The sequence below is a fragment of the Antrostomus carolinensis genome, unplaced genomic scaffold (genome assembly GCF_000700745.2).
Source record: "Antrostomus carolinensis isolate BGI_N321 unplaced genomic scaffold, ASM70074v2 scaffold14586, whole genome shotgun sequence".
In the NCBI taxonomy this organism is placed as follows: domain Eukaryota; kingdom Metazoa; phylum Chordata; class Aves; order Caprimulgiformes; family Caprimulgidae; genus Antrostomus; species Antrostomus carolinensis.
In genome coordinates, this window is record NW_010322600.1 from 1 (window position 1) to 11,869 (window position 11,869).

At 41.7% G+C, this 11,869-nt stretch overlaps 1 protein-coding gene across 1 annotated transcript in view; it reads left to right on the forward strand.

Annotated features, from left to right (window-relative positions):
• The first annotated feature begins 337 nt into the window (after nucleotides 1-337).
• Nucleotides 338-11,869, forward strand: part of B4GALT3 (beta-1,4-galactosyltransferase 3) — a 13,718-nt gene continuing 2,186 nt past the window's right edge. Inside the window, exons 1-4 of the mRNA XM_010170293.1 lie at nucleotides 338-575; nucleotides 7,354-7,589; nucleotides 8,489-8,679; nucleotides 9,871-9,993. Of these exons, the coding sequence (XP_010168595.1) occupies nucleotides 338-575; nucleotides 7,354-7,589; nucleotides 8,489-8,679; nucleotides 9,871-9,993 (788 nt within the window). The remainder of the gene's footprint in view (nucleotides 576-7,353; nucleotides 7,590-8,488; nucleotides 8,680-9,870; nucleotides 9,994-11,869) is intronic.

Genomic DNA, 11,869 nt, shown 5'->3' on the forward strand with positions numbered 1-11,869 from the left:
AGGCGTGAGGGTGTGGGAAGGAGGGAGGGCGGCCGCTGCGCCGGTGCCGCTGGCTGCCCGGCTCAGGTGCTGCTGCTCCCCGTGGTCTTCTGCTCTGGGTGGGCTGGAACAGCTTTTTCTCCCCTTCATTCCGCCTTGCAGCGGGAAGGGGAGGTTTGGCTCGGAGCGACCTGACGAAGCCCCGCTAGAAGAGCAGGCTGCCGCCTCAGAAAGTTGGAAGAGGAGGAGGTGGAGGTGGAGGAGGTCGAGGTCTTCCCGGCACAACGATGCAGCCCTGAGCGCTGGAAAGCACTTAAACTCCTCACCGGTCTGATTCCAGAGCATGGGCTAAAAAACTATGTCCCTCTCCCGTGTCGAAAATCCTTGTTTTCTGCTGTTTCTGTTTGTCTTCCAAGCAATATTTATCCTGATACTGTACCGAGGTGGACCTTCCAATGTGTTCCGTGGGTTTTTGGACTCGCATCAGGTTCTAGATTACTCAAAAACTCACGATGTGTATACAAACCTCAGCTTGTTTACCCAGGCTCCTAATGAAGAAACGATGCCATACTGCTCGGCACAGTCACCGATATTTGGTAGGTATGAACCTACAGTGTTTGAAATAACTGCTTTGGTAGGTGATAATGCTGAACACTTTGTAAGTTGTATGTTTTTAAAACTTTTCCACTCTTAAAAGTGCTGTACTGGCATCATACTTACACTGACAAAGCTTTCTTGTGTTAATTAACTCATTTGTATTGGTTATACAAGGGAAAGTATTATACTGATCTAAAAACTTCTAGTCATAAGGATTTGGCTACATAGAGATTGTAGAACAAGAGTGAAAACAGTGCATGGTGTTAATACCTAGTAACACATTTTTTTAATTATTTTTTTTCCCTTGGCAGTCCTGTATAAAATGTGCCAACGACTGCGCTTTGATAACTGCATAATTTTGACCTCTGACTCGCTGTAACTCCTGGAATCTTTATCTCAGCCTTCTATCAAGCCTGTAGTTCAATATAAATGTATTAAGTTGGCTTTAAATATTGTTTATATGAGAATTTAGCTTAGCAACTTGCTCTTCATGATTATCTTTTTGGCCTCTGATTGCTATGCATCCTTTAGGCTTAGAAACATCTCCTTTAGAGTTAAAAGTCTGGTCACGGGTTAATTTTTATTTACAGTGGGACCAAATCAGAGCTGCTGGAGGCAGCATTAATCGAGCTACTGCAGTAGTAAAACAGTTGAAAAACTTTTAAGTAAATACAAAGTCAAAGCCATAAAACAAGTGTGTTGGTACTGGTGTGTGTCTGGTAATAGTGAATCAGTTCCACTCAGCCAGACAGGAGTTGGTGAGATCTGTAAGCACACGCTTACAGCTGGTTTGGGGGATGCCTACTTCGTAGGGTACCATGGAGCAAGTTTCCCTTGTCTGTTTTTCCATCCTGCACAGGTTTCTGTGTATCCGAGTCTTGCACATAACTAGTCTTGGAGCACTATTTAGTAGTTCCCCTGCTGTTCTAGGAAAGCATGTGGAGCACAGTAAGAGCAAATGGCTGCCCTTGCAAGTTCACAGGTGGAAGTGTTGTTGAAAGCTAGAGCTAGTGCTGTGATTACTCTTGTGTGGAGTTGCTTACTGAGGTTGAAGCACTCTGCTGGGATGCTTTGGATAAGATTTTTTAGACTGCAGTTTTGGTAATGATGCTTGTTCTTTGGGGAAGTTTTCTTCCTTCCTTTGTTTCTGCAGTTAAATGAAATACAGTCTGTACGATAAAATTGTATGATAACTTTTGGGTATATGCTTCAGCATCTTCTGTAGCTCTACTAAGTGAATACTGAAATACTAACAGTACAGAGCCTTTTTTGCACAGGTGCCAGCTGTAATGGTCTTAGTGTAGTCTCTGTTCATCACTAGTTACAGCCCATCAGTCTTTTGGGAAACTACAATTCTGTGTTTCCAACTTAATTGTTTTATTTTAAAAAGCACAGCAGAAAAATGCCTGCACCCTGCTTGTCTCCACTGCTGTCGAGAATCCACTGTCCTGAGAAGAGTCAAATGAGAAAGGTTTGGTCTCAAGAAAAAAGAAAAAAAAAAAAAGGAAAACAGAAAACCAGAACTAGATGCAGTTCTCTGCAGCCTGCTTGCATGCAAGCCATCAGATAAGCAAGAGTGGTGATGATGCAGAGTAAAATTACACTAATCAATGCTCTTAGAACTGTGAAATCTTTTTAAGACCTCTTCTCTGCCCATCCCTGAGAATGCTGAGAATAGGGGGGGTTGGTTTGCATGTTGTGCTTCAGAGCTAAAATGGAAACATAATGTTAATTATAGATAGAAACAAACAGTAAAGTTGACTGGGGGAAAAAAGAAATATGAGGCAAAGTGATTGTGGAAATTTTGCTGCATAAACATTAAGCATACGAAGCCTTGTTTCTGTGAAACATAAATCATTTGGAGTATTGATACAGACTCAGCTTAAGAAAAAGGAGCACTCTGCTGTTTGTTCTTTACCCAAGAATCGCATGCTGCTCTGCAAGGTAGTTGCCCTTTGTTTGTATGTGATGGGCATATAGGAATAGATACAGAAATACTTTATAAATGTCTTGATTGGTTGTTACCATCTTCTCTCAGGGGACTGATCTCTCTTGGAAGCGTTATATCAGAGAGAATGGTACCTTTTAATATTAATTTCATAAACTGCATTAAATGAGATTTCAGATCAATTCTGGAGGACTGTAGTCTCCAGTTCAGAGCTGGTAATAAGTCACTGTGTCCACTCCAAAGCGTGTTAAAGTAACTGGAAGAATGCCAAATGGTTTCTGCATCAGGGCTTTCATGAAGTGCAGCACTTTTTACACTTATGTATGTAGTGGATCCTTTCAATAACTGTTTGTAAGATCAGCTTGCAGCTCATCTGTCTTTTCCTACCTCTTGAATCTCCAGCATCTCAGTTCTTCCAGGGCTGTGGAGTAAGAATTAAAGTATAGTTGCTGAACACCTCTGCCTTGGAGGAACTAGACTAGTGCTGACTAATGTTATTTTTTTAACACTTTGTGGTTTCCATTGAACCTTTTGTGACTGACAACTTGGCAAGCTTTGTGGTAGATATTCAATGTCTTTATTAATATGGTGAATAAATTACTCAAGTTGCTTTAAAGGTTTAAGTTTCTACACAAATAACCAGTTACCTGTTTTTTCCTCCTTTGTTTTTGGAAAGAGCTAAGAGTTGTGCTTACTCAAACTTAACAAAGTAGCATTTAAATTCAAACTCTGACTTTCTCACATTGCATGCAAGATGTGTTATTTGTTTCAGTTCATCTTTTCTCCTTACCAGGAAGAAGCTTGATGCTAGAAGACTCAGGTTTGGTTTGTTTTTTAAAGAGTTACCTCACTTCACACGAGGTATATGCTGAACAAGTTGGTTTGGCCCTTGAGGACTTTAATAGCTGAAAGTTCTGTCTGTAACTCTGCTGTTTTAAATACGCTGGTGCTATGGAAGAATTTCTTTCCAAGCCCTTCTTACAGCAGTTACTCCCTTTCACTGTCATTTGTCAGAACCTTTTTGTGAGTGTGACCATCCGTTGTGGTGATGAGTAGCTCCTGCTGCATTTCCCAGTGAGCACTCTGCTTCTAGAGTTTCTTCTCTTGGATTTAAAGAGAAGTAAAAAGGTGGTAATGCTGAGGTTTATTTTCAGCTGCAGTTGAGGAAGCCTTGCATTCTGTCATTAGAAACTGGTGCTTAAATTAAGGCTATTGGTCTGTTGTTTTGGGTTTTTTTTTTCTTTCTTTCATTCAAACCATGGTGGAATTATACAAATAAGACTCTGTTAATGTAATTTGTGGTGCTGCACACACACACGCTCTCTCTTAGTGAGATCTTTATCCGTGCTGCTGTTCCCATTGGTTTAGTTTCTGTAGGTTATGCTTATTCTGTTTGAACTCAGTAATTATAGCTGCTAACTCTAAATACACAGCAAGGAGTTTAGAAGTCATGTTGTTTCTTTCTTAAGATGGGATAGATCTGGTCAAAATCAATAAATCCCCCTGATCATCCCAGTGTGTTGCCTCGAAAGTAAAGCAAGCGGGGAGTGTGCTGTCACTGGCACCAGCTAACGACACAGACAGGGAATTGTGAGTTTTAATATGAGACTGTAGAGTTAATTAAACAGCCCCCGGGTGATGACACTGGCACAGAAGGAGGTTGGGAATCGGGCGGTGGAGAAGCTGCTTGGACACTTTGGGGTGTTGGTTTTGTACATTGTCTGAATTGGGACCCTCTGCTCTCTGGCGTGTCTGAGATGGGCTTTTCCTCCTTCCCCAGGGCTGCGCTTTAGCAGTTTTGTTTTTCCCTACTTGGGCCAGCCTGCAAGTGCTCTGTTTGCATCTGGGATTTAATTGGGTTATGGTGCATTAACCTGTTGTTAGTTGGGTGGGAAGGAGACCTGAGAGCCAGAGTTTAGCTTGTAGCTGTAGGGCAGCCAGAGTCTGAAGTCACAGGCTTCAACTTCTTTTTTTGTGTTTCTTTGGCATATACTAGATTGAGTTTCTAAGATGAGCTGAGGCATGGAGCCAGGTAGCTCAGGAGAACATGACATCTTGAAAAACCTGAAAAATGCAGATATTACCCATATGAATTATATGCTTGGGTGTGGAATTAGACAACAGGAGTGAAATAAACTATTGTGCATCTTACTCATACCCTTATGTCCAAATTTATATTTGATTTTTTTGAATTTCAGGATTATCGCTAGAGAATCTTAACTCTGCAATACACTGAGCCCCAATTGTGTTATAGAAAACAAAATCCTGCCTTTGTGGGAGAACAAAAGGGATTGATTCCCTTTCTTAAGTTTTCCTTGGAGCAATGATTCTGGAGTTGAAATTCAATCTGAATATAACAATTTCTTTAGCAAGCTCCAGGTGTCATCAAATCAGTGGTGAATGGTGCTTTAGTTATAAGATCTGATAATCAGGGAGTTCATAAATCTAAAAAGCAACATAAATTGCAGGTTAAAAACAATATTGGTCTGAAATGTGGTGGTCTTAAAGGCAGAACAGGAAACTTCTTTGCATAGATAGTAGGTGATAACACCATAAAATCCTAACAGTCATTGTGACCTAGATTCGTGGGCCCACAGCATGATTCTCTGAAGAACTGCTCTTCTGTTTCAGGAACAAAGGTATGGCAGCTCCATTTGCCTACTCAGGGTAACCCAGTCAAAATCAAATTCCCCCTGTGTTTGAGATACTTAGGGAAGGATTGAAAAGTAATAGTTAAGAGTCAGCTATTGTACAGTCTTGCTGACAAGCAAAATTCAGGTTTTCCTTTTAAAAACAAACAAAGACCAACCAACCAACAAAACCCAGCTGTGAAATGGGATTCATAGTGGCTAGACAGACCTTTCTGACAGCGTGAGGAGTGGGATCAGTGGCTGTTCAGACCGACCTTCAGGAAATACTGTTTTGTGTGTTCCTTGAGGAGGAAAAAGAAATACAGGTTTGCCCATCAGAAATGTGAGGAATATCAACTTCCACATACTAGCAAAATCTTGCCCAGATCTGAATGGACAGCTTGAATGTTATGCCAAATTTAGGCCCTAACCCTTGTTAGTGCTCAAAAAAACCCCACAAAACCACCTGAAACACTCCCCCCACAAAACAATGGAGGGATGTTGCTTCCTTCTGTGTCAGTTAAACAGGATGTGGGTGAATGCAGGCTCAATTCTTTATTTTTTTCTTAGAATTGTAGCAGAGACCTGAATGTAGGATGAGCTGGAAGAAGTATCTTCTGGACTCACCTGCTTAAATATTTAATTAGAATTCAGGCACACCTGTACCCCTCCCTGCTGAAATGAAAGCTACTAAACACCACACTGAAATACTTGTGCTGACTCTCGGGCTTCATTATCAGAGGGGTTTTTTTAGAGAATAATTTATTTCAGTGGTTTAAGAGGGAGTGTGAAGATACCAAAAAGTTGCTTCAAGACAGACATTGGATTAAAAAGAAAAATTATTTATAGCTATTTAAAAACAAAAACAAACCCCAACAACAAGAGAACAAACCAAAAACCAACAACTTGCCTTACAGACTTCTGGTGCAAAAAAATACTTGGTCTTTGGGTAGCATGGCCTGCAGAGAGTTGTTGGTCCTACTAAAGCTGTCATTTGAAATTGTCAGCTTTTAATTGTGATTTAGGTAAAGGTTTCTTCCTGGTTCATTTAAGTAATAGATTTTAATCTTGTTCTGCATTTGTGTTTTACTTCCTTAGAAGTTGGTAGTGGTTGGAAACCATTAAGACAGACTGATTTGTGTGTAAATATAACTCTTCTGCTAGTTCTGGCACCTTTTCTCACTATCCAGAAGTACAAGCGTTTAAATAATTGTAGAATTTGTTTGTTCATATTGCTGCAATATAAAACTTGTGTTAAAATGGTGATTGACACTTTATATCAATTCTTTCTTACTTGGGACTTGTCAGGCTTTTTCCATCTGAAGAATGGAAGAATTCAGATAAAAATGCAGAATTTTTTTTTAATTGGGTAAAACCTGTTAAACATACAGGATGTGCTTTGCATTTAAAATTGAGGTGCCAGGTAGAGGAACTCCTGTGCAGTTTCCTTTGCTATCCTGCACCTGTTCCTGAAAATATATGACATTTCTCTTCTTCCTTCTCAGTTCTGTCATCTGCTTCTCCCAAAATTTTTAAGTACTGCCTGCTTGTCACAGTATATATAATTAAATCATAGAGGAAATACAGCCCTTTTGGCATGTGATTAGAACATCAAACTTTGTTTATGATAAAGCTAACATAACCTAAAGAGTTTGTATTCATCCAGGCTTTAAACTACTTCTCCCCCAACCTGCTGAATATCCATTTGTCCTTGAATCTCCTCTGAAAGTGGCTTAGAGAATTCTTCCACGTGGGCAGCAAAAGCAGATATGTCTGTTCATCTTGATTCATTTTCAACACTTCTTGCAGTGAATACATTTATTCATTTGTTTATTAAGCAACACATGATAGAAAGTTTGCTTGTGTGGTAGGGAGCCAATACCAGGAAAAAGCGAGTTGTGCAAGAGCCCAGTGAGACTTGCTGCCTGTGCTGGGACTCGGGATGCCTCTGGCAGGTCACCTGCCAGCCAGGTGCTGAGCTTGGTGTGGAGCCCTGGGAAAGTGACCAGCAGGCAGTGGTGGAATTCAGCATGTGGGCAGAGCTGTGTGAGGTGTTAACTGTTCTGTGCTGGGTAGGGCTGGTGTCTTCAGTAGTAAACATACGTAGCTAAGCTGATAGGTTTGAATGAAGGCTGAGAAACATCACTTATTTTCCTTTTTTTTCCCCTTTTTTTTTTTTTCTTCCTTCTCTCCTTACAGTGGGTCCATTAACCATCACCTTCAGGGTGCTCCCTAATGAAAGAATGATCATTAAAAAAAATCCTCTTGTCCAGTCTGGTGGTCGCTACAGGCCACCTCACTGCTTGGCCCGCTACAAATCAGCCATCCTTGTAGCCTACAGGAACCAGGAGAAGTACCTGCAACATCTTCTCTACTATATTCATCCTTTCCTGCAGCGCCAGCAGCTCAGTTACGCTATCTACTTGATTCAGCAGGTAAATCTAAATCAGATGTGCCTGGTGGTGTAGCTGAACTTTCCAGTTAAGGGTTAGGTTCTGACCAAGAAACATGGATCTTCTAACGTGGAAGTACACTTTTATGCATGGGTTTAGAGCAGGTCAGTTATATGCTGTCCTATCTCCATGGCTGCTAATGACTGAAATATCATACTGCTTCTCAAGATCATCGTTCTGCTATTGATTTGTTCTGTTGGTTTTTGTTTGGTTGGTTTTTTCCTTCTAGAGGGATAAAGTTGTCACTAAGTGGTAACTTGTATTTTCAGCTGTTCAGGAGTTGAATATGGTTTGTCTGTATCTTGTCAGAATGTCTACTGAGCACAACTGTTAAGACTACATATTAAAGTCAAGTTGGATATTTTTAGTTGGTATCAAGAACATCTGGTTGGCCCCGCTGTAGGACAACCTATGCAGGTCAAACAGCCATTTTTAACTAACATGGACAGGTGTTGTGAAAGATCAGTGGTGAGAGAGCAAGTTTCAGATTCATTAATTAAAACTGATAGTTCAGTGGAAGGGAGAAGACGCTTTTTGTTTGACCAGGGTGTGTTTTCTCATTTCTGAGCTTTAATAGGCAGTAATCAGGGCAGAAGTGTTGATGTGCAGCCATACACCTGAGGATTGACTTACCGGTCTCTTGAAAGTCAGCCTTTGTCAGGTACTCAAGAGTATATAGCCCCTGACACAGCAAAGTTTACAATTGCTGAGAATATTGTAAAGAGAATGGGTGAAATTTTCATAGTTTGGGCCATGAAATTTGCAGCCAGTATTGATTCATTCCAATATCATTCAATTGAATAAGGCTTTTTTTAATATCATAAATTGTAATTGAGTTATTCTCTTTGTTTTGGTGAAGAAGTGTAGGTTTTGTTTTCCAGGTGGGGAATGGTACCTTTAACCGAGCAAAGCTGCTTAATGTTGGTGTCCGGGAAGCCCTGAAGGATGAAGACTGGGACTGTCTTCTCCTGCACGATGTGGACCTGGTACCTGAGAACGACTATAATCTCTATGTTTGCGATGAATACTATCCCAAGCACATGGCTAGTGCCATGGATAAGTTCCAGTACACGTAAGTGCCTCCATTTGCTTTGGATGGGTGTATCCTGAGTGGTTCACTGTCTGCATGGAAAGTACAAATGGGGACAGTCAAAGATACAACCTGTAAGAGAATCGTAGAGTCACAGAATGGTTTGGTTTGGAACAGACCTTAAAGCTCACCTAGTTCCAACCCCCCTGCCATCAGCAGGGACACCTTCCACTAGACCAGGTTGCTCAAAGCCTCATCCAACCTGGCCTTGAACACTTCCAGGGAGGGGGCAGCCACAGCTTCTCTGGGCAACCTGTGCCAGTGTCTGACCACCCTCACAGGAAAGAATTTCTTCCTAATATCCCATCTAAATCTCTCCTCTGCCAGTTTAATGCCATTACCCTTTGATCTATTGCTACATGTTCTTGTCAAAAGTTCCTCCCCAGCCTTCCTGTAGCCCCTTCAGGTACTGGGAGGCTGCTATAAGGTCTCCCTGGAGCCTTCTCTTCCCCAGGCTGAACAGCCCCAACTCTCTCAGCCTGTCCTCATAGGAGAGGTGCTCCAGCCCTCAGATCATCCTCGTGGCCTCCTCTGGACAAGTTCTAACAGGTCCATGTCCTTATGTTGGGGGCCCCAGAACTTGAAACAGCACTGCAGGTGAGGTCTCACCAGAGCAGAGTAGAGGGGCAGAATCGCCTCCCTCGACCTGCTGGCCACACTGCTTTTGATGCAGCCCAGGATACAGTTGGCCTTCTGGGCTGTGAGAGCACATTGAAGTTTTTTGGTTTTGTTTTGCACTAATGACTTCCCCAGAAAAGAGTATTCTTGACCTGAGCGTGGAATCTTCAACAGTTCCTTGCCTGCAGTGCCCTGTTCCGCTGTTAGCTCAGCTCGGTGGCGTATGACTGGCAGGCTTCTGTTTGCCTTTCCTTCCAGAATAAAAGCATAGGGTGGGAATTACTGGATTATGTGGAAGATGGGTTAGTTCAAAATACCTGCATCCTTTCACACAAGATGTGAATTTCAGTGCCAGCTTTACTTCAGCCTACTGGGGAGGGGGGAAAGGGAACATGAGAGGATTTATACTGGTTTTGCTCTTTTGGGTTTTGGCATTGTCATGACAGTGTCTGTAAAGTATGCAGTTAATATATGTGTGACTTGGATCATGCTGTTAGTTTGTAGAGGACTGGTATTAGCCCTCAATATTCATGCATTTTTTTTTTTCTCTTTTAGTCTGCCATATAAGTCCTTTTTTGGGGGTGTATCTGCTCTGACTCCAGAACACTACATGAAGATAAATGGGTTTCCAAACACATACTGGGGCAGTGGTGGTGAAAACGACGACATTGCTACAAGGTACTAATGCACAGATCAGGCTTAAAATAGAACCAAGCTGGCTACTGAAACATGTGGCATTGAGCTATGAAAGGAGCTGAGATGTTGATCCTTAACGTGCTTGCATATCACAATATCCAAAATGCTGTTGGCATTGGGAGTGATTAGTGTCAGAATCCATGAATCCAATCATTTCGTGCTGGGAGGACAAAGGCTTCCTTGGAATCCAGAGGGTGGAATGTTACTTTACATCCCCGTGCCTTCAGCCACTCTGGAGTGTGTCCGAGGGGTTATGATCACCAGTAGATAATAAGTGACTCCATTGACATGAACAGCCCCCAGGGAAGGAAGGAATCTGCAAGCTTGATGAATAAGAAAAAAAAGGAGGTACTTATAAGTTCTCAGACAGTTGGGGAATTTAAGCTACACTGGGCATCTAGGTTGCTCCAAGTATTATCTGATTGCCAATATTTGGAATTAAGGAACACAAGTAATCCTAACTTGTCTTGAGTGATGGAGCAGCCTGTGTAGTGCCGTGAGTCAGTCACAGCAAGAGCTGATGTTTTTCTCTTGTACTTCAGTTGCCATGGCAGCAGCCTGCTATGGAAGTGAATACATTGAGTTTAGTTCCAGGTACTCTGCCTAATGCCAATTCTTCATGTACAAAACCACGGCTCTAGCTTCTTTATTTGGCTTTGTAGGTGCGCTGTGCGCCTTCATCATCCTGCACTGAGCAAAGCTCGTGGGGAGCTCTTACAACTGAACTGACAATAAAGGCCTCGTGTGCTTTTTGGTCTTGCACAGTGTGACAAGTTACACAGTTCAGGTGGAACGTTCTGTTCGGGGACCGTAGGAGTTCACAAAGCAGTATTCTTCTGGGAATTGGAAGTCAGATTTGCTAAAATAGAATTCTTCCTTTTCCTTTCAGAGAAAGCTAACTCAGAGGGTGTATGATTGTTTAGAGATTCAGCACGTACTGAAGGAATGGAATGCTAGGAAAACAGATCTTTAAATCAAACACTACAGCGCTGTTCCTGGTACAGCTCAGGCATCTAACGTGGCTTTCGGTACCAGGGGTAGAGTCGGGCCAGTTACGTGTAAGAGCGTACTTCCTTACAGAGATCTCTCATGGCAAGTAGGTTATGCAGATCCCAAAATAGCCCTTTCTTGCAGGGAAGCAAAGCATGTGTTGTTTCTCAGAAAACTTACAGTAATGATTAGCAGTGTTCTGGCCACAGGTACGTAAAGGCCACAGACAATGCCTGTTAATGATTAATTCACATACTGAAGTCTCAACCTGCAGAACTTAAGAATGAGCTGGCTCTTTTTGAATGGCCAGTTTGATGCATCTACTGGGATTTGGATTTTAGGAGGTGTTCAAGCACTCCTTACTGTTAAAATTAATTAGTATTTGAAATTGGACATTGAAATGTAAAAAACAAAAAAAGTCCCTGGTAAAGATTTTTTGCTGGCATACTGCTTATGAAAACAGTTAGTGGAAAAACAACTGGCTGCTACTTACAGTTGGCACAATGCAGTACTCCTAGTCCGAGGAAACACCAGGATCTACCTTTTATTGGAAGAAAACACTAACTGGAACCCGTTATGTGTTAACAACAACTACAGGAAAGTCTGTTGGGTTCATCTTAGCAATTTAATATATTAGCGTTTTGCATTATGGTTTTAGTTCAATCTTGCAATGCAAAAACTGTAACAGCAAAGCCAGTTTAGTGTTCTTGCTTTTTCTTGCCTTTTTGATTGAATGTGCAATAAGCTTATGTTCAGAAACCAAACAACTTTGTCTGAAATAATAGTATGTCATACTGTCAGTGAAGTGTTGTAATCATTTGATGGCTCTAGACTAACAAATATTTTCACTTCTGTGGCCTCTTTCAGC